The sequence below is a fragment of the Pteropus medius genome, unplaced genomic scaffold (assembly GCF_902729225.1).
Source record: "Pteropus medius unplaced genomic scaffold, Ma_sr-lr_union100, whole genome shotgun sequence".
NCBI lineage: Eukaryota > Metazoa > Chordata > Mammalia > Chiroptera > Pteropodidae > Pteropus > Pteropus medius.
Genome location: NW_024349801.1, coordinates 2,159,478 through 2,178,464, shown reverse-complemented (window position 1 = coordinate 2,178,464; position 18,987 = coordinate 2,159,478). Strand labels below are relative to the sequence as shown.

The 18,987-nt window shown below is 54.4% G+C and overlaps 1 protein-coding gene across 2 annotated transcripts in view; it reads right to left on the bottom strand.

Annotated features, from left to right (window-relative positions):
• Positions 1 to 18,987, bottom strand: part of GALNS (galactosamine (N-acetyl)-6-sulfatase) — a 30,370-nt gene that overhangs the window by 3,606 nt on the left and 7,777 nt on the right. For both annotated transcript variants that reach the window (XM_039888659.1, XM_039888660.1), the window contains 11 exons: positions 18,754 to 18,828; positions 17,919 to 18,021; positions 14,947 to 15,090; positions 13,740 to 13,806; positions 13,528 to 13,655; positions 13,042 to 13,181; positions 10,403 to 10,506; positions 7,082 to 7,218; positions 6,284 to 6,386; positions 2,217 to 2,338; positions 104 to 221 (listed from right to left, as the gene is read on the bottom strand). In XM_039888659.1, the coding sequence (XP_039744593.1) occupies positions 104 to 221; positions 2,217 to 2,338; positions 6,284 to 6,386; positions 7,082 to 7,218; positions 10,403 to 10,506; positions 13,042 to 13,181; positions 13,528 to 13,655; positions 13,740 to 13,806; positions 14,947 to 15,090; positions 17,919 to 18,021; positions 18,754 to 18,828 (1,241 nt within the window). The remainder of the gene's footprint in view (positions 1 to 103; positions 222 to 2,216; positions 2,339 to 6,283; positions 6,387 to 7,081; positions 7,219 to 10,402; positions 10,507 to 13,041; positions 13,182 to 13,527; positions 13,656 to 13,739; positions 13,807 to 14,946; positions 15,091 to 17,918; positions 18,022 to 18,753; positions 18,829 to 18,987) is intronic.

Sequence of the window (18,987 nt, the reverse complement as noted above, 5' to 3'; positions counted from 1 at the left end):
GGGGCATGCAGACCCCATAGCACTTGTGGCCCTGGGGATGACCCCAACAGGAAGTACAGCCTCCTAGTGTTGAAAGCCACGTATAAACCACTAAACCACTTACCATGACTGCCTGGTTGCACACGTTGAGCTGGGGCTGTCCGGGGACCAAGGCCTCCTGGTGCTGCTGAACGACTGGGGTGATCCTGTGAAGGACATCCAGGTACTCGATGCTGGCAAAGCTAGAGACAAGACAGTACCAGGTCACTGAGGCAGAGAAGGAAAGCAATAAGGTAGGTGGGGGCAGGACATCCAGGTAGGCCACCAGGAAGGGGCCTGGGAACCAGGGGACCCCTCTCTGATGGTGCCACCATCCAGGAGCCTCCTGGAAATAAACAGCTAAAAGAGACCACCTCTGCCTCATTTGTCCTTCCCTACAAATAAGGTGACACGCAGAGCGATGGGACGGAGGCAGTGACTGTGATTCTTCAGTCTTACTGTTTCAGGGCCTTGGCAGATGGCCAGACCAAAGGGCACCCCTCACTCCTGGTGTCCCCAGGCTGTACCAGATCTTGGCAGCTTCCCAGGGCCCTTGTCCCCATTTTCATGGTCCTTCTTTAATCTCTTTGGTCCAGGTTTGCTTCTATCAGGAATAGCTGGCCCTGCCCTGATTGCCACCTTCTTGGGGTTCATCTCACACTGTCATCCCTACTCCTCAGGCCTCCACACCGGTCCCATGCTCCCTGCTCTGTTGGCTACACTCTATCCACACAGAGCCCCCAAGCTTCTCAAAGCAGGTCTCAGGAGTGTTTCATGTCTTTCCAGAATTCTGTACTCAAATACACTGGAAAGAACTAGCTTAACCAAGTGCGGCGATTTTGAGGACAAGGCTTCTCACACCATGGTGTGAGTGCAGGCGGGAGGCTCCAGGAGGCCCTGCACTCAGCCCTGAACTCCTGGGGGCCAGGCAGCGACTCCCAGGTCTTCTTGCCTAGAGCCATGTCCCCCAAATAACCCTGGTGAGGTCACATCCCAAACTAGATCCCAACTACTTCTGGAGGCCAGGCACGAGGGGCCGTGGGGTTCTGAGGGAGAAGTGGGTGTGGGCAGGTACCCGAGGGGGCCTCTAACTGGGGAAATGACCCTGAATGCCGCAGCACCCCCAAATAGTGATAATGTGGATCTAACGAGGGCACTCTCGGGCGGGTGTGTTCTATACATCTTCACCCTGCAATACAGACCCCCATGACCTTGAATTTCAGAGGATGTCAAGGTGGGGAAGTGGTGCTATCCAGCCACACTCATAGCCATCGAGGGGCAGGGGCAGGATTCACACCAAGCCTGCTCTTCAGCCGGCCTGTTGTATTAACCTTCACGTGGGCATTTGAGTCTGAGAAGCCAAATTATGCGCATTGCCATTTGGTGGGGGTTTTCAGAGGCTCAGCGGCCGTCTCTGTCCTTATGACCCATCTCAAAGGTGCCCAAACCCAGGTGCCCAAGTTTGTTCCAGCTGTGGAGGTGTCAGCGAGATGGGCGAAAGGCCTGGGCGCTGCAGGGGCGGGACTGTGTGGCCTGACCACAGCCTGGCTATGGCACTGGCTCTCCACATTTCTTTCCCAGGGCCCTGGGCCTCTGAGCTGGACAAAGCTCCAGTGAACGGAGGTGCTGCCAAGGAAGCCCTAAAGCATTTCCCGACAATGTGGAGAGGCCCCATCCAACCCTCACCAGGAGGAACTCATTTACACCTGGCAGATAGGCAGGAGCCCTGGTAGCTCTTCTGGGCTGGTGGTGTTGCCCTCCACATCCTTTTGCTGCCCGTCATGGCGGCCTGGTGGCCGTGCAGAGGTTCACATCCACCCCATGCCTGGACCGTCACCCTCCACCTTGGCCATCTCTTAAGGCATCTCAGGGCAGGGGTCATGTCAGTTGCTGGGCCACATGGAGTCGGGGAATGGAGAGACAAACAGAGTGGGAGAGTGTGGAGAAGGTGGCACCCGAAGACGAAAGGCCACAACACACACGCGCCAGATGGGAAAACCACAATACAGGCCCCTGGGCGCCTGGTGGTGGTGGGAGCGGGAAGCCCCAAGCATCCCTTCCTGCATTTGTGCATCTCCAGGTGTTCACAGCACACACGGTTCTTCTGGAAAAAATCAACATGTTGGTGTGTGCTTGTATTGGCTGGGACTGGCTAACGTTTCCTCAGCAGCTTCAAGGACGCCCTGCGCCCCGCTCACCTGAGGGGATACCTCTCCCCTGGGTCTCGTCCCAGGTGGAAGACCAGGGGCAGCTTTGTGTGCTCTTCCTGCGTGTGGGTGGTGACTCCTGAGACATTCTGCCCAGGGCAGAAATCAATGCCCTGAAATGAGAGGAAGGACAAGTGAACGCTGTCTCTGAACATGTGAGCTCTGGCCGCAAGGCTAGCCAGTCCATCTCGAACGAGTCAGAGCAGTCAAGGCCTGAGCAGGCCTGAGGGTGGGATCCTACATGGTGGAGCCTTCCCACAACCCTGGGCCCAAGAGTTGCTGAGCAGTCATGCCCTGAGTACCATCCCCTAGTTTTTTGGAACCTTTTTCTTGGTTGGGGAGTGACTCTCTAAACTATTTTAGCCCATCTCATATCTTGACGGCCTCTAATTTCTAGAGTGAAGTTTTACGCCTTCACTCTATCCACCTCATGGCCAATGGAGTGCATGGTGCTTAACATCCCTTTATTGGTGAGGAGGGACCTTGGTCCTGAAAGCCAGAGAAACACAGACACAGGAATGGCTCACAAATGATCCAGATGCACAAGTTAACAGGGAATCTAAAATGACTACATTTCACATGTTCAGGAAAACAGGATAAAAATGGAGAGTGCAGAAAACGCCAGGCTGCCCTCAGGCTCAGGTGCGGTGCCCACGGCCCCACGTTCGAGCCTGCTCCGGCCTCCTCTGTCCCCTGGCTTCTTTGTTGTGTGGCCTCTGATGCATATCTGGAACGGGCTTCCTATGTCAGTGTGTGGTCTGAGCTCTGTCCAGGTCTGGGGTGGTCCTGAGGCCCAAGGTGACCTCAGGCTAGGGGCTCCCTCAAAGCTGTGGCCTGAATGCTGCCCCTGTGGCTCCCTGACTCTGGAAAAGGAAAAGCACCCCCCCACCATCAAGTAGATATTAGGTGAGGCCAGGGTCCCCATCCTGAGGCACTGGTGACCCCAGAGTCACACAAGCAGCTTGGCACCAGTCTCCAACCAACGCAGGGCACTGCTGACAGGTCTGGACAGGCAGCTGTGACCTATGCACAGTAACTGATTGAAAGGCTTTCTGTAGGTATTAGTGCCTAGTTTGACAGGCAAACCATTTCTAACCCTCGCGTGTCTGTAATGGACAGCTGGTCAGTGGAGCAGTTAATATTCTGTTTTTCAATAAAGTAGGGAAGTTAGGAGCCTGTGAAATTCCATTTATCTGCACTGAGCAGTCGATTCCCAAGTCAGGGGCTGTGGTCTAAGTCACTGAAGGCAGCCAACGGTGGACACATAGGGCTTCCAAAGGGGGTGACCCTTTGACCTTCTGGGAGCAGAACTGCTAGAGAACAAATATGGATTTAATAGTGGGAGAAACCACCACATTTAGCATAAAAATGTTAAGCGGTTAATGGAGAAATATCTAAGTCTAGACAGAAGACACAAATTATAATTTGGATGCAAATCAAATAAGCTATTTAATTAAGATCCTGCTAATTAGTACAAGATTTTTCTCTTACAACTGTTGTCATGTGAGAGAGGCCTCACCCTGGGAGCATCGCAGCTGAGCTGGCCCCCCTACATGCACCTTTCCTCCTCCCCTCCGCCCTGGACCGGGAGCAGGTGCACCTGCAGGTCACAGTGCCGGCTTTTTGGAGGGTGGGAAGGGAGGAGGGGGATGAGCATGCACTGTAGCTAATGCCCCTGGGATTAAGTCCAGAAATGCAGAAGGCCACATGGACACATGTACCTCCTCTCGCCCATGGCCTCAAGCTGCCCCCATGGTGGGAGGTCATGTGTGGGACAGTGGCACCAGGTCCGGCAGGGAAAGATACTCACTCTCTCCTCCTCCTCTGCCATCCAGCAATCGTGAGTGGATAGAAAACCTGGGGCTCGGGCAGGTGGGCCACACACAGTAGGACCTCAGGACTGGGGAGGGGGTATGAGACACCCCAGGACAAGTGTACAGCCAGGAAGCTAATAGGGTCTACTCAGGTGACCCTCACACCTGGAGACCACAGACTGGCATACCCCCAGCTGTCGTACCCTAGGCTTCTCCCTTAGCTGGGCCCCATGTGGCCTCTGAACAAAGCTAATATCCCTAATATGTTAACCATCTAGAAGGGACTGGTGGTTATTCGACGTTTCCCCTTGTGCTCAGGTGAGCTGCTGATGGTCACAGGGTCCTTTCTGACTTCACGTGCCCCCTCGGCTTTATCGATCCCTGGAGGGAGAAGGGCCATCCAAACGGCACTGCAGCTGTCTCCTTGGTGTTTAAATAAAACTGTGACTGCACTGTGATACAGTGAACCCACAGCCCGATTCTGTGTCCACCAGCCACACACCCAGGGAGGGCCTCTTCTAATGTCTACACACATTGGACAAGGGAGCTTTTTGTGCTTCACCTCCCAAGAAGACAGAAGCCATGCAGACCAAACTGACCCAGGTGTTCTCACAAACAACCCTTAGAAAATGGAAGAAGTGCATCCCACTGAGCACTGTGGGCAGGGGACTAAGGGAGTGGGGGAAGGTGTCACCCAGCTGTTTCGGGTGGCCTCTCCTAATGCATCCTAACCCCATTGTAAACATGGTCAGGTCAGGACAGGCTATGCAGGTACTGAACTTTTTCGGTATCCTTTCTAGAAAAGCTCTCCCAGCCCTTCTGAGTTCTGGGCTGTCTCACTCGGGTAGGGACTGACTGGACTGTGCCCCAAAGGCCCTGAGAACTCACAGGGCAGGGAGCCACAGAAAGGCCCAAGGGGCCGCTCCCAGAACCCCAGCCATAGCTGCCAGCTGGGCCACCTGGACTCTCAAGCAGCCAACAATGGGGACCCTAGAGGCTGGTTGGGGGATTCCCTGTGTGTGATGGGGGCAGAGAGGGAGAAGTGAGGCCACATGGCTGTGCCCTAGGGTCCCCACGCTGCCAGCCTCTGGGCCCCTTTTGGATGCTCCTATAGCTTCTCAGCCCCTGGACAACTAAAGGGGCAAGCCAGGCGTGGCCCTGCTTGTCAGGGGATGGGGAGACCAGAGACAAGTATGCAGGCCGGGGGACACGGTTCTTCTGTGCCTCTCAGAGAGAGTTCTGGTCGGGGGCCGTTGTCACAGTCTGAGGGGCCCACAAGACATTCTCGACCTCAGAGGGCAAAAGAGAAGCAAAGGCTTGCTTGGTTCCGCTAAGCCCGCCTGATGCCAATCAGTGCTTCCGACCACAAGTCAGGGACATTCGTGGGCATTGGGCCACTTGGAGGAAGCATACATTGTCCTCTGCTCTGCCCGAGTGCCCGGGGCATCCGGTCTGGGTACTGCACAGGTAGTGCCTGGCCGTGTTACCCACCCAGCCCGGGACCAGACCTGTGATCCACTAAGTCTGCAATCTGCATCCAAAGTGGTGCAGAGTGTTCCAGTACTTAGATTTTTCATTAACTTAAATTGCTTTTCCTCCCAATTAAGGCACATTAGCAGGTTTTTCTTGTGCCTAAAGACCTAGATGGTGAGATAAGTGGGGGCTGAGAGACGTGGGTGGGGGGCTTAGGAAGAGGCAGCAGAAAGAAGATTCGGGAAGCGAGACAGGCAGGCAAGACTAGCAGTGGAGAGAAGGTGCCCTGAGGGGCAGCAGGAACCTGAGACCTTGTGCTGAATGAACACTTTGAGGCTCGGCACGCATGTGACACTTCGCTCACAAGCCCTCAGGGCAGACCCGTGATGCAGAGACTAAGACAGTCCTTCAAAAGGGCCACAGAGCACCTGGCCAGGCCTTGGAGAGTGACAAGTGGCAAAGGAGTTGGGGGAAGACACCCTGGTTTTACCTGGGCCCTGAGGTGGCTGGCCTGGGCTGGGTCTTAGCCTGCCCTGAGGCCTCCTTTCCCCAGGCTCTGGGTGGCCTGAGAGGGTGGGGCATCCAGGCCCCTCAGGGGCTGTCCTTGTAGCTACACCATGGGGCTTCTAACTCCTTACAGCAGGAAGCAAATGACTTGTGTGCCAGTCACCACTCTGCAGAAGCCTCCTGCCAGCCTTCTCTGCCCAGATGCATCCTTAAGGACTGGGTATGGGGGCGCAGTGCAGAGTCCACAGCCTCATGGTCCCTTACCTGTCTGAACTCCTCCCAGGAATTGGTCCAGGTCCAGAAATGGGCCTTGTACTGGCCCAGGGTGACTGCCATCAGCGTGTTGCCACGGTAATAGAATATTGGCCTGTCAGGGAGGGAGGAGGGGCTCGGGTGATTCAAGAGACTCTTGGATGCATGGTTAGAGCTAAGATTTTATAGAAATGACCCTGACGACATCACATGGGCATAAGTGCAGAAGAAGTCCCTGAGGCTGTAGGGTGAGCCTATGGTCGCTCATCATTCTTGGCCTTGGGAGGCCACGTGTGGGGTGAAGCCTGTCTCAGATGGTCACCAGAGGCTCCGGCTCCACTGGGGGACAGACAGCCCACTGAGCCCAGGGCCTCCCTCATAGTAAATAGGCTCTTGTGCCAGGTTTTGAGAAAGAAAAAAAATAGGCAATATTGAAAAAAAAAAAGAAAAAGAACACAAGCCCATCTGATCTCTGCCCTAAACTCGGGATGGGTAGCTGGTCTCAAGCTGGAGAGAGACTGACTCTGGACACAGAGCATTCTGGTGTTGAGGTGGAAGCCCGGACATGGCTCCAGAGGTTTGGGGTGGCTACTGACTCAAGCAGAGGGACACTCCCTCCTTCCACCCACGGCTGAGCAGAAATGACGGACCCCACAGGGAGGATGCATTTCGTGCCGGAAAGTCACAAGGGTCTCACCTCCCTCTATTCTGAGCCAGCTGGGCAAGGGAACTTGCTTCGTCAGCCAGCTCTGGCTCCGTCATTTGGTGCTGGGGGCAGGCGGGGGGGGCTAATGCCTGGCTATAACTAACCTGTCCACCAGCTGGCCCTGCAGCATGGAAGGGAGGAGGTCAAGGCCATCGATCACCCTGTCGCTGGGCAGCTCCAAGCCCGCGAGGGACAGGCTGGTGGTGAAAAGGTCCATGACGTTGCCCAGTTGGTGGCTCACCTGAAATGGACATGGGCAGACAGACAGTTGCTTAGGATGCCCTGCCCTGACCAAAAGGCAGCTAGGGGCCAGGTCTCTGCGCGTGCGTCCTGCTGCTGCCCAGCTGGGCCTGCAGAGGCATGAAGACTAGAATACACATGCACACAAAGCCACAGCCCTTACAGCGTGTCCACACACGAGAATGCGATATACACACGTGTGTGCACATGCCCAGCCCTGTCTACCTCAGCCAGCCTGGTCCCCGTCCCACCTGACCCCAGGCTCTTCTGGAACTCCACACGTCCATAAGCGTCTGGCTGGCTGAGTGTGGCTGATATACGACTCTTCCACTTCAGGACCTGAGAGAAAGGGACGAGTCCCCTCATTGGGAGAGTGGCCTCGGGATGGTCAGGAGCTGAGGGGGGATCAAATTAGCTGTCTGACCCCAGAGCAGGCAGGGCCCTGTTCCATCCCCAGTACTGAACCTTTGCTGCTGCCTGGTGCCTTCAAATGGGAACCAGACAGAAGGGAGAAGATGTGGCCCTCCCAGGGAGCAGGGTCCCACCAGCAGGGTCCCACCTTGGGAGGCCTGCCCTCTCTGGGCCCAACTGTCACATCATTTTGACACTGATGCTGTGACTTTCCAATTCAGGTAAAACTGCAGGCGAAAAAAAGACCCTCAAAGCCCAGAGCAGCATGTAGAGCAAGGGGGGACGAAAGGACAGGAAGGGAGGGCAGATGAACTGGGGTGGGGACTGGCCAGCCTTCTTCCTAGAGGCTGTGGCCGCCCAAATGTAACAATCCGACTCCACAGAGCCAGCAGGAGGTGGCCCTTCAGACAGGCCTAAGGAACTGACCACTCCTGGCAAGGTGCTGCCCACTGGTCTCCTCGGATGCAAGTCTGTTCCCCATGTACAGCTCCACCTTGTCTGACTTCCACCCAGTTCCTTCACTCCTGAACTCTGGATCTGGGGACAAGGGTTTGGTCTGGCAGGTTTGGCAAGGCAAGCATTCTCTTAAGCCACTTCGCATACCCCGGGGCACCCTTGCCTCCATTCCTCTACATGAGGAGAAACTCCCTGTGGAAACCAAGCACAATACATCAGGGCTACCTGTGTCATCTGTTTCTGCAGCCCAGTGTAGGGTGGGGCATGAAGGTCAACATTTAGCTCAAAAACTCTGTGAAGCAGAGGAGAGGAGAAATATTCCAGCAGCTCCCCTCCCTTCTCACTTTTTTTAGGACCAAAAAAAAAAAAAAAAAAGGAGAGAGAAAAGTAAAGAAGAGAAAGAAATCCAGATATTTTAACCGTCTGGAAAAATAAATAAGGAGGAGAGATTGTGGTGCCAGATGGGGGTGGTGTGGGAAGGCGTGGATATCTGAAGTCCTCATATCAGCACAGAACAGCTGGGCGCACTCATGGAAGAGGCTCTTTTTGAAAAATAGACACTCTCGATGTGCACATAATGTCTTTAAGAAAACGCAATTTGTCTGCCATGAGCCCATGGCAGGAAGTCACCAAGGCTGTTATCAGCACTTTCAAGATTTAACTCTGAATCAAAGGCTACAATTAATAAAGTCACCCCGCCAGGCGTGAAGGGGAGAGCTAAATATTTGAAACTGGTTGGACAAATGGCAGGGTGTTTTTAAATAAAATCCTCTCACAGTTATCACAGGGCACAGGCCTGATAGTCCCATCTAATTCAATTTCGGTATGTGCTACAGGATGCGGTGGAGGGAAGGCGGCTGCACAGCTCTGTGTGATATATTTTCTTCTCCAGAGAGCAGGGCCCAAAGGGGCCAAGAACAAGGCAGGCAAAGGCTTGCCACAGACAGAGGAGCTGGAGAGAGGGGTCCCCATGGGATTGTCCCAGGAGGGAGAAGTTGGGGGAAGGATGTTGGGGAGGAGGGTAGGCTCCATACTCCATGCCTGGGGGTCTACCCCAGTTCTGCCACCTGCCAGCTGGATGGTCCCAACAAGTGACTATCTTTCACTGGGCCTCAGTTTTGCTGACATGTGGAATGGGGATGATGATGATAGGCAGAATGACACCCCCCCAGGGATCTCCATATCCCAGTTCTGAACCCTGTGAATACGCTTCCTTACACAGAGAAGGGGAATCAGGTTGTCAATCAGCTAATCTTAAAACGGGCTGATCCTGGGTCCCAGGGTGGGCCCAGGGTAATCACAGGTCCTAACACTGGGAGAGGGGAGGAGGGCCAGAGTCAGGGTGCCGGCCTGGACCAGGGAGGGAGGAGCCAGAGACTAAGAAGCCAGAAAAGGCTCAGAAATGAGTTTCCTCCAGGATCCTCCAGGAGGGATCGGCCCTGTGACACCGGATTCTAGCTCCGGGAGACGGAGCTGGACTTTCGACCTCCAGACCTGAGAGAACAAACATGTGTGGTTCCAGCCCCTCAGTGCTGTGACTGTTTCAGTGGCCACAGGACACTCAGAAGCCCCCACGGTGCTGCTATGAGGGCTGAGCTGACACTAGTGCTGAGAACAGTGTTCTCTGGAGCTCAAAAGGGAAAAAAAGACCAACTGAGACAGTGACACACACGATTACAAACAGTCTTGACACCCTGAGGATGTCTGAATCAAGGTGCTCAGTTAGAGAAGACCCTGAGTTCTCAGCCAAGGCAGGGGCAGAGCGAGGGCTTGAGGAGCAGGACACACACCATGCCCAGCCAGAGGACCAGGTCAGCCAGCCCTGCAGTTTACACCTGCACACTGCAGACAGATAATCAACCAGAGTCGAGCTCCTGCTGTCTCTAGGAGTGTGTCCATAGAACAGTGGTCTGGGAGATGAAGTTTGGAAAAAGAGTTCTATGACCCAACAAGACTTTAAAAACTCAGCTTGCTCTATGCTCCTTCCAGAAGTTCACAATATTCATTAGCATACTAAAGGCTCTGATAAGTCCTGCAGAAACAAGCCATTCTACTCAGTCGCACTCAAAACTGCCACATTAACTAACCACGGATGCCTCCTCCCCTCATGGCGGATACTGACACTACACGCCATATCTGTCAGAGACTGTTCCAGTGCCCATCCCATGGACCCTTCACCAGCTGCCTCCCCCAGTGAGTATGACTTTGGTGTTTCCTAGGCAAGGTAGAGTGAGTGGAAGGTGCAGGCCCACGAGGGGCCGAGTCGCCACATCCCAGGATGACAACAGGCCTGGCCGCGTGGCCAACCTCTGACTCACCTGGCCTGCGGCGATGTGGCCGGGCCACCACACGATTGCAGGCTCCCTCATTCCACCTTCGAATGTGGTCTGCTTCCCGCACAGAAAGGGGCCGTTACTACCGCCTGGGGAGGGAGAGTTGTCGCCCGTCAGTGGTCTATCCCGGTTCTCCAGAGCCACACATGCCCTACTGGGCACTTGCCCATGCCTGACTCCCGCCCAGCTGTCAAAGGTGATGCTGCTGAAACACCAAGGCACCAAGGCCATCATGAAGACAGAGGACCAGCCTCAAGGTGGCTCTAACCCAGGAGACCATCCTAGATGCTCTGGTTGTAACACAGTGCCCCTAATGAGGAGCGCTTGCTCAGAAACGGAGGGCGTGACCACTCTTGTTAGCACAAGATGCAGATGTTCCTCAAGCAGAACCATAGAGCATATCCCAATAGCAGGTCATTAGAGCTTCCTGTCTGTTCAGGTGCAGCGTTTCTTAAATGTCAGGGTTCACGAGCCTCCCTGTGTTTGAGATTACAGAGTGTAGTTAATACATCAGTTCCTGGGCCTCACGGGGTTGTCCCATCAGGGATGGGGCACAGATTCATTCCTGACAAGCCCAGCTCTAAGCAGGTGGTCCCTGAACCATGCTCAAAGTGTCAGAGGGCAAAGCCCCCATCGCTGGCTGGTCTCAGGTCCTGCTCGATCCCAGAGCACAGAGAAGTTTCCTGAGGATAAATGGGTGTCTGCTGCTTCAGCATGAGCTGCCCAGGGCTCACCTCAGGTCCTTTGAAAATGGGGAAACAAAACAGAGCAGTGTTTCTCTAGCAGGAAGTCCCACGGTTTGTCCCTGGCACTGGAACCTGAACGTCATCTCCATGCATCAGTGCAGCCCAGTCTCGAGAGAAGAGCAGCGACGAACACACAGGGACCACGTGGGAGCACTGGCAGACTCCGCATCCCGTGTGTGAATGCAGGGACAGTGAGGAAACGCGATGTGCCACTCTGAAGATGGGCTCCGGGTGCTGAGGACCCAGTGCCTTTCTCTTTCTATTTCTCAGGCTGGTCGGAGGGTACACAGATCTTCACCTTACCGTCATTTGTATCTTACAGATGTTTCTGTCCATGTGAATTGTTCCATGATGTAGCAAAAAAGGCTAGGGTGATTGAACCCAAGCCCAGGCTGGAAGGGTGGTGGTTCCAATGAGGCTTGGCCATCAGGGGCTGGCAGGGACACTGACATTCAGCTGGGCCCTGGGCCTTTGCTGGGAGGGAGATGGGGAACCAGCAGCTGTATGGTGAGAATGAAGTCTCTCCAAGAGTGGGGCTGTGCCATGGATGGCACCACACACCACCCCTGGGGACCTAGACCCTGAACTGCTGTTCTGTCACCAATAGGGTTCCTTCTCAGCTTGAGCCAGCTGTGCTAGTCCTGTCATTTAAGATCCTGAAGCCCCTTCTGCTCCCCTGACCACACAGTCCTCCAGTGTCTTCCCCACTGGAGGGGGGTCCCAATGGGGTTTCCTGCTTTGCGTGGCCTTCCATCCACAGCTGACTGCCTCAGGGCTCTGCTGGGGCCCTAGCATTTTTAAGAATGGGGTGAAAAGATATGCCATCACTAGGGTGAAACTCTTACAAGACAATAAAATGCCAAGGTGCAACCACCTCACAACATAAGCTGGGAACCAGAGCTCATTGAAGGACCTGGGGTCATGGTCTTCAAGAGGCCTGCAGGCCCAGCTTGGGTACAGAGGCTGCTCTGGGGGATATGCAACTCTCTCATTGCACCAGGGCTCTGGGTGCCCCCCAAGGTCAGCACTGCGAGGGTAGGGGCTCAGTTCCTTCCCTTCTAGACACCATCCCCCATGAGACCTTGGTGAAGAAGTTTTGAGGCGGGGGGTGAGCCTGGGCCTGCCTTCCAAGAAAGCTGGGAAGTATGTCTCCTGCATTTTTAGCTCCCAAGGGAGATGGTCATTGCCCCCACAGTGAAGGGATGCTCCTTAAACTCCAAAAAAGGTGCAAATGTGGCTGGTCAAACACATAACAGCTACCGTGTTATATTTAAGTTTAGAATAAAAACACTAATGGAGAACATCAGAGCTTCAGAGGGAAAAGCTCAGAAGTGACCTCACTTAGCCCTAAATATATAGGAGGTAGAAGTGACCTGCTTCCAGAGCCAGTCAGTGGCAGAGCTGGGACAGGATGAAGGCCCTGGCCTCGGTCTCCATCCTCCCCCACTGAACTCTCCCTCCTGCCCCGGCACCTCCAGGAGAGCCAGAATTGCCAACAGTTTGGGAGAGGGGTGTTAGGTGGTCACCGTTTCACATACTGACATACCCACCCTGGGCTAGAAAAGGCCAAGGTGCTCTAGTCTTTCAGGGAGGATAGTGTGTCACAGAACATGGGTGTCGGTGGGCAGCCCTGCTAGTTTTGTGTGTGATGAGGCCCAAGCCAACCCCACAGGGCACCCCTTGGTCTCCTCATATCTTTTCCCACTGGATGGGGCACTGGGAGGAGAGTGGGCATCTTCCCCACTGGAGGGGAGCCCGGGCTGAGCCCCCTTCACACTCTGCCCCAGCAGTGGCTGAGACCCTGAGTCTCAGGGGTCCAGTGTTCCCAAGTGGGGCCTTGTTTGGGGGTATGATTATGGGATCACTCCAAACACCTGCCTTGTTTGGGAGCAGAAATAAGGGCAGCACCATTGTCAGACGTGAAGAAAACAAATGTGTCCTTAGTGATCTTCAGGTCCTGAAGAAGGCTCAGGATTTTCCCCACGCTGTCATCGATCTCCCGGACAGCATCCCCATACCTATGAAGAAGATGGAACATTTACCAGATGGCCAAGGACATCAGTGTGATCAAAGAGCAGTTAAGTCGTAACTTTGGGGATGGACAACAAAATGGACTGGCTAAAGTTACAGGTGAAGAGGAGCAAAGTTCAAGTTCTCAGAGTTAATCCAGGATAGAGCCGACCACACCACTGTCGCACTCCCACTGATCCTAGGCTGAACAGCTTCAGAGGCACAAGTGTTTCAGTCTTTTTCTACAATTGATCATTAAAAACAACATAGTACCGAGTGCCCTGTCCTTGGAGGTAATTAAGCACAGCTGAACCCCCCAGGTCGGGGTCTATGTCTCTACAACCAAGGACTCACCGTCCTCGCTGACTGGTGCCCAAGAAAGGCTTAGAAGCGTAAACAGGTGCATGTGTGGCATCGATGGCCCAGTAGAGAAAGAAGGGGCGCTGAGCTGCCTGCTGCCTCTTAATGAAATCCAGGGCTTCCTGAGGAGAAGAACACACCATCTGCCTCTGCCTGAAGGCTGACTTCCCCAACCACAGAGCCTGCCCAGCCCAGGTGGCCATTACCTGTAAGTAGATCTGGGTCAGGTTGGCTTCTCCAGTCTTCAGATCAATTGGAAATTCTTCATAAAATCTGAAAACGATATATATCCAGACAGAAATTAGATTTCAGGCCAAGAAAGCCCCTTCTCCCTGATTTCAGAGGCAAAGTCATGGGCTTCATTTAAAAGAATGATAGAAACATTCCATAAATGAAATTGGAAGCTCACACTGCTCCTGAGGTCACAGTTTCTTCAAGGACGAAGTGAGGCTAAGGCTGGGTGCCACGGTCACCATTTGGGAGAAGGATGGAGAGCGATGTGTGAGGACAGAGGACAGTGAAAGAAAAGCAAAAGGTGGATCCCAGTTACTTAGGGCTAACGAGTGCCGGGTTTCCTTTTGAGGTGATAGAAGTGTTCTGAAACCGGTGATGGCTGCACAACGCCACGAACATACTAGAAAGCACTGAACTGTACAATGTAAATGGGTAAACTGTCTGGTGTGTGAATTTTCTCAAGAAAGCTGCTATTTAAAAAAAGCTGCTATTTAAAAAGGCAATGAGTTGGCCCAACTTCTTGGTCCACTGATATATAATGAGCTTAAATCTAAAAAAAATTAATAATAATAATAGTAAAGGAAGAAGAAAGATTAAGCCAAACGAAACTCGAGAAAGACTAGGGCCCGGCCTGGTGTGGCCACGCTGCAGGTGCCCCACTGCCGGGTGGTGGGCAGGACCAGGGTGACTCTGGTGCCACCTGCCTTTTAGACGCCAGCTCGCTTTTGGCAGGCTCACAAATAGAGCTCATCCCACCGTGTCCTCTGTGATGCTGCCAATTTCTTCAACGTGTAGCATGTGACCAACATGCTAACCTGGTGCAGGCAGATGGCCTCTGCAGCTGGAGCCCAGGATCTGCCACAGGGCTGCACGGCCTGAGCCTAGAAGCCGTGTGAACGGCTGCTATGTGAACACACCTTGTTTTAAGAAGCATCTCTGGCTTTCATTATATTTCCTAAAAAGGTGAGAGACCCCGTAGGTGTGGCTTAAGCGGTGGCCTAGGCCATGAGTCCTATAAGGCTCTGGGCAGGACAACCAGCTGGCAGAGCAAGGCCCAGCCCACTGGGACGCCAGCGCTGGTGGGCGGGTGCTTTCAGAACCTCTGTCCAGCTCCTAGGCAGCCCCAGAGGGCAGAGGCTGGGCTCATCGTCAAAGGGCAGGAAGGGAAGGGACTGTTACCTGCCAACCATCTCCCAGTCCCGGTACACGGGGATGTTGGGCCTGGCCCTGTTGTCATAAGGTCCAAAGTGACAGTTGGGGGATCCAAACCACTCATCAAATCCGTGCCTCAGGGGGTGGAACTGAGGCCTGTGGCCCAGATGCCTAGAAACAGAAACCCAGGACACTTTACGGAACCCCACATGGGGACATCCCAAAGTTCTGAGCAGCAATACCCCATCGACTTCACAGAACATTTAATGAAACAAGGGCTCTCTAGCACCCAAAGTGTGCTAAGCCTGGACACAGCAAGACCTCACCCTCCAGGGGACATCAGGACCACCTACCCTTCCCCAGCAACGCTGCCAGGGACACAGACTGGGACAGTGCCAGGACCAGCTATTGCTGTTTATCAACCCAGCATCTTGGCCAGGACTGGTGAAGGGCATGACTAGAAGAAAATGTGGCAATGTGACAACTGCCAAGCTGTTTGGAAACCCAGGCGCTCTGCAAGCTCTTGCCACACGTTGCAGGTGTCCTTTGAACCCAAGAGAAGCTCTTGCTGGGCTTGCCTTGCACTCCCATCCCCACGGGCTGCTTCCCCTAGGGGGCACCTAATGTAGGTCCTCCCGTCAATAGGAGGTGCTGACACACTCGCATCTGAATCGGGTACCAGTGGTCCTTGAGCACGTCCCCATCTATTCTTTGGAATGCAGGGCTTACAGAGGTTCTGGAGTTCTGGAGTTCTGTGGCTCTGGGTCTCAACCCACTGCGGAGTGAGCTGACTCCAACCCTGAGAAGTGGATGGGTTTCCTAGGATTTTTGTTTGCAGAAAGACTCTTGCTGTGACACATGTTTAGGAAACTGTGTCCCTGGAGCAGAGGGTCTTATTCCTCTGCTGTGCTCAGGCAGGCCCCACCCTGACCGCTCAGAGGCCCTGCAGTGGGTCACGCAAATCCCAGATCCCTGTAAACTCACTATACCACTTGATCACTTGATTAGAAAGGACACAGTATGGGGTGGCAGGGGAGGCTGGGCTGGATGCAGTCTGAGTCTAGATGACATCTCTCGGGGCCTCGGTTCCTCACTGCCGGTTCTAAAATGCTGTGCCTCCAGACGGCTGCCTGGCACCCGCCTTGGGCATCTCCGGCCTCCCTGCCAGCTGCGCCAAGTGTCGGTTCTGCTCTGGCCACTCTCCGCACTTTGTGCTTCCTGTTTGCAACTCATGTCTTCTCTGGGCCACTGCTACATACCCAGTCATTTCTCAATACTTCACTCTAGTACCAGCTGTGTGTGACTCTTGTGGGCCCACATCTATCAGCACAAATGGCCTTTGCTTAACAGAAACACCAGCTAAGGTCCTGCTCATGTTAAGCTGTCAATTCAAAGTCCTTGCCCCCACACAGCAGCAGGGCCAGCCCTGCCTGAAGGTGAGCTGAAGCAGCAGCATGTTGCAGCCCCCAGGGACTTGGGGCAGATGGAGCAGCCTCTCCCAGGAGTCCAGGTTCCAGCCACACCAGGCCTTGGTCAGTCTGAGGAAATCTAAATCCATGGTACTGGGGCCCAGAGGCAGGACATCAGGGCAGTCACCACAACTGCCAACACCCTCCCATTTAGTCCCTACTGAGACAGGGACCTCTACCTGGCTGAAGAGAGGCCGAGCTCTCCGTCTCAGGCCTCCTAGGGCCTGTCCTCGCTCTGGCCATGACTGTGGCCCATCCATCAGCACTGTGTCCACCGCCCCGAGTCCACTCAGAGCTGTTTCTCTGGGCCCTGCTCTCCTCCTCTTGCACCTGTGTCACCTCTCTTCTCCTGGAGACACGCTGCCATTCCAGCTCTGGCTGCCCTGCGTCAATGACCATCAATGGGAGGCTGCCGGACCCAGGGCAGAGCTGCCAGGCTGGGCACAGAGAGCTCTGGTCACCGGGGGCTCTTCCGTCTGCCAGCACAGCCCTGACGTAGCTCTGGCAGGCCTCGCAGCCGGCCTCTGCCACAGCCGCCCGGGCCTTCCTGGCACTGCTCAGGACCGTGCAGGTAACACAGGCTCCCTCAACCCAGTGCACCCCCACCAGCTCTGCTCTGCAGCCACTGCCTCCTCCGAGTTCGTCCACTTGGCAGGTGGCTCCCAACTTGTCTCAGAAGGGAGAAAATGTTCATTAGGCAGCCTCTGGATTGCCAGGATTTTCTGATGATTACTCTCCAGGTTTTCTCGATCTCCCATCCCTATGACTGTCAACGTGCAAGGAGCAGCAGTTCCCAAGCGGTGCAGACAAGGCACTCATCCTTGAGAAAGCAGTGCCAGTGAGTGCCAGAGGGGTTAAGGGCAGAGGGGCCACAGCATGTTGAAGGAGAGACAATTAGGGCTAGAAAATCATGGAAGGGTTCCTGTAGGAAGTGGGCTTGTTGTGGGCCCCAACACTAAGGAAGGGAAAGAGGACATCTGACCTTTATGCTAATCCTTCAGGGCTTCAGACTTGGGAAACCCCAGAGAGCAAGAGGCAGAAACTGCTTAACATGCCTAAAGCAGCATAAACAGCATGCGTAGTAACGTGACCTATAATCATTTGAACCTGATGACTCCACTCCTTATGACTATCCTCTACCTCTTGGTTACTTCTTCATTTCACCACCAGACAGCCCTTGTGCTTGCTGACAAAGTGTATCATCCGTGATGGCCCTGAGTGAGCGATGATGTGGCTCTTCCGTGATACTGCAGCAGCAAGCAGCACAGCGAGAAGAATGGAGAGAAGGGGCAGGTGGCTGGGACGTGTGAGTTTCGAGGAGAACGATGGGCTCTCGGCCAATGCCCCACGATGCCCTCATGATAGGAGGTCCACCAGCACAGCCACACCGTCTTTTAAAGGAGAGCTTCAGACATCTAAAGAGACCTGGAATTCAGACTGCACTCCTCACCCAAGAAGTTCTCCCTGTTTGGAAATGTTTAGCTATGACCCTGTGTGGATGTACCCAGCCAGCTGAGTATCAGGACTCACCACTTGCCCACAATCTTGCTGACGTAGCCAGCCTTCTTCAGCAGCTCGGGCAGGAGGAGCTCCGTGTCCGGGATGCCACCCACGACCTCCTGCGGCGTGTAGGCTGGAAGAGCATCACATAGCATGAACGACTTGCATACATGGAGCAGTCTATGCCACAAAAGGTAATGAATTTGAACAATGGCCCTTCAGGGTCAATAGGCAAAGCCTTGGTGAAGAGCTGGTATTGCTGCATGGCACTTTTGAGGTCTTCCAAGTACCTCCCCAAAGTTTGCACCTCCTCTCTGTTGGTCTGTGGGGTCTCTGGAACATGCCATCTGATACCACGAGGGTCCCACCCATGGCAGGCTCTCCCGTGCTTTCTATACTCCCCTTCTCCAAGGGCAGGTCCTTGCTGACCTCATAGCACCTGGCTTTCTCAGGTCTCTTTGTGGGCGTACAGCTTGCCCACCCAAATGGGCAGCAGCTCCTTGTGGGGAGGGTATGCTCCACTCGCCAGGCTGTGCTGGGCCGCCCTGGGCCAGGACGCAACAGGGAAGGAGCTGTGAGCGGAGCCTGTCGCCTTGGCAGTCCCCCTGAAAGCAGGAGCTGGGAAGGGGCCGGGCTCCATCCTGAACCCCTGAGATCACACACTAACCTCACCTTCCTCTCTAGTTGCTTAAAATGCATGGTTTTTGATGGAAGCACTGCATCAAAATGGCAAGTTATAACCCAAACAAAGCCCTTGACCCCGGAGAAGAAAGGTCTCACATAAGAATGGGTGACAAATACCCCACGTCGCCCCCTCTGGTCCTCAGCCCCCCAGGCCTGGGGTGCAGCCTGAGTATACACGCACCATTCCTGGCCTGCCCGTTGGTGGTGTAGAAGCCGTTGCGGATGGGCAGACGTCCAGTGAGCAAGGCCGCTCTTGCTGCATGGAGGCAAAGAAAACAGAAACATGATGAGAACATGTCACATGTCAGGCCCATGGCCAACCTGTGGAGCTTCTGCCAGCCTCCCCTAAGTAGGCAGACCATCCCTATACTGACCGGCTCAGAGACGGGTCACTAAGGAGCACTGACCAGACCCT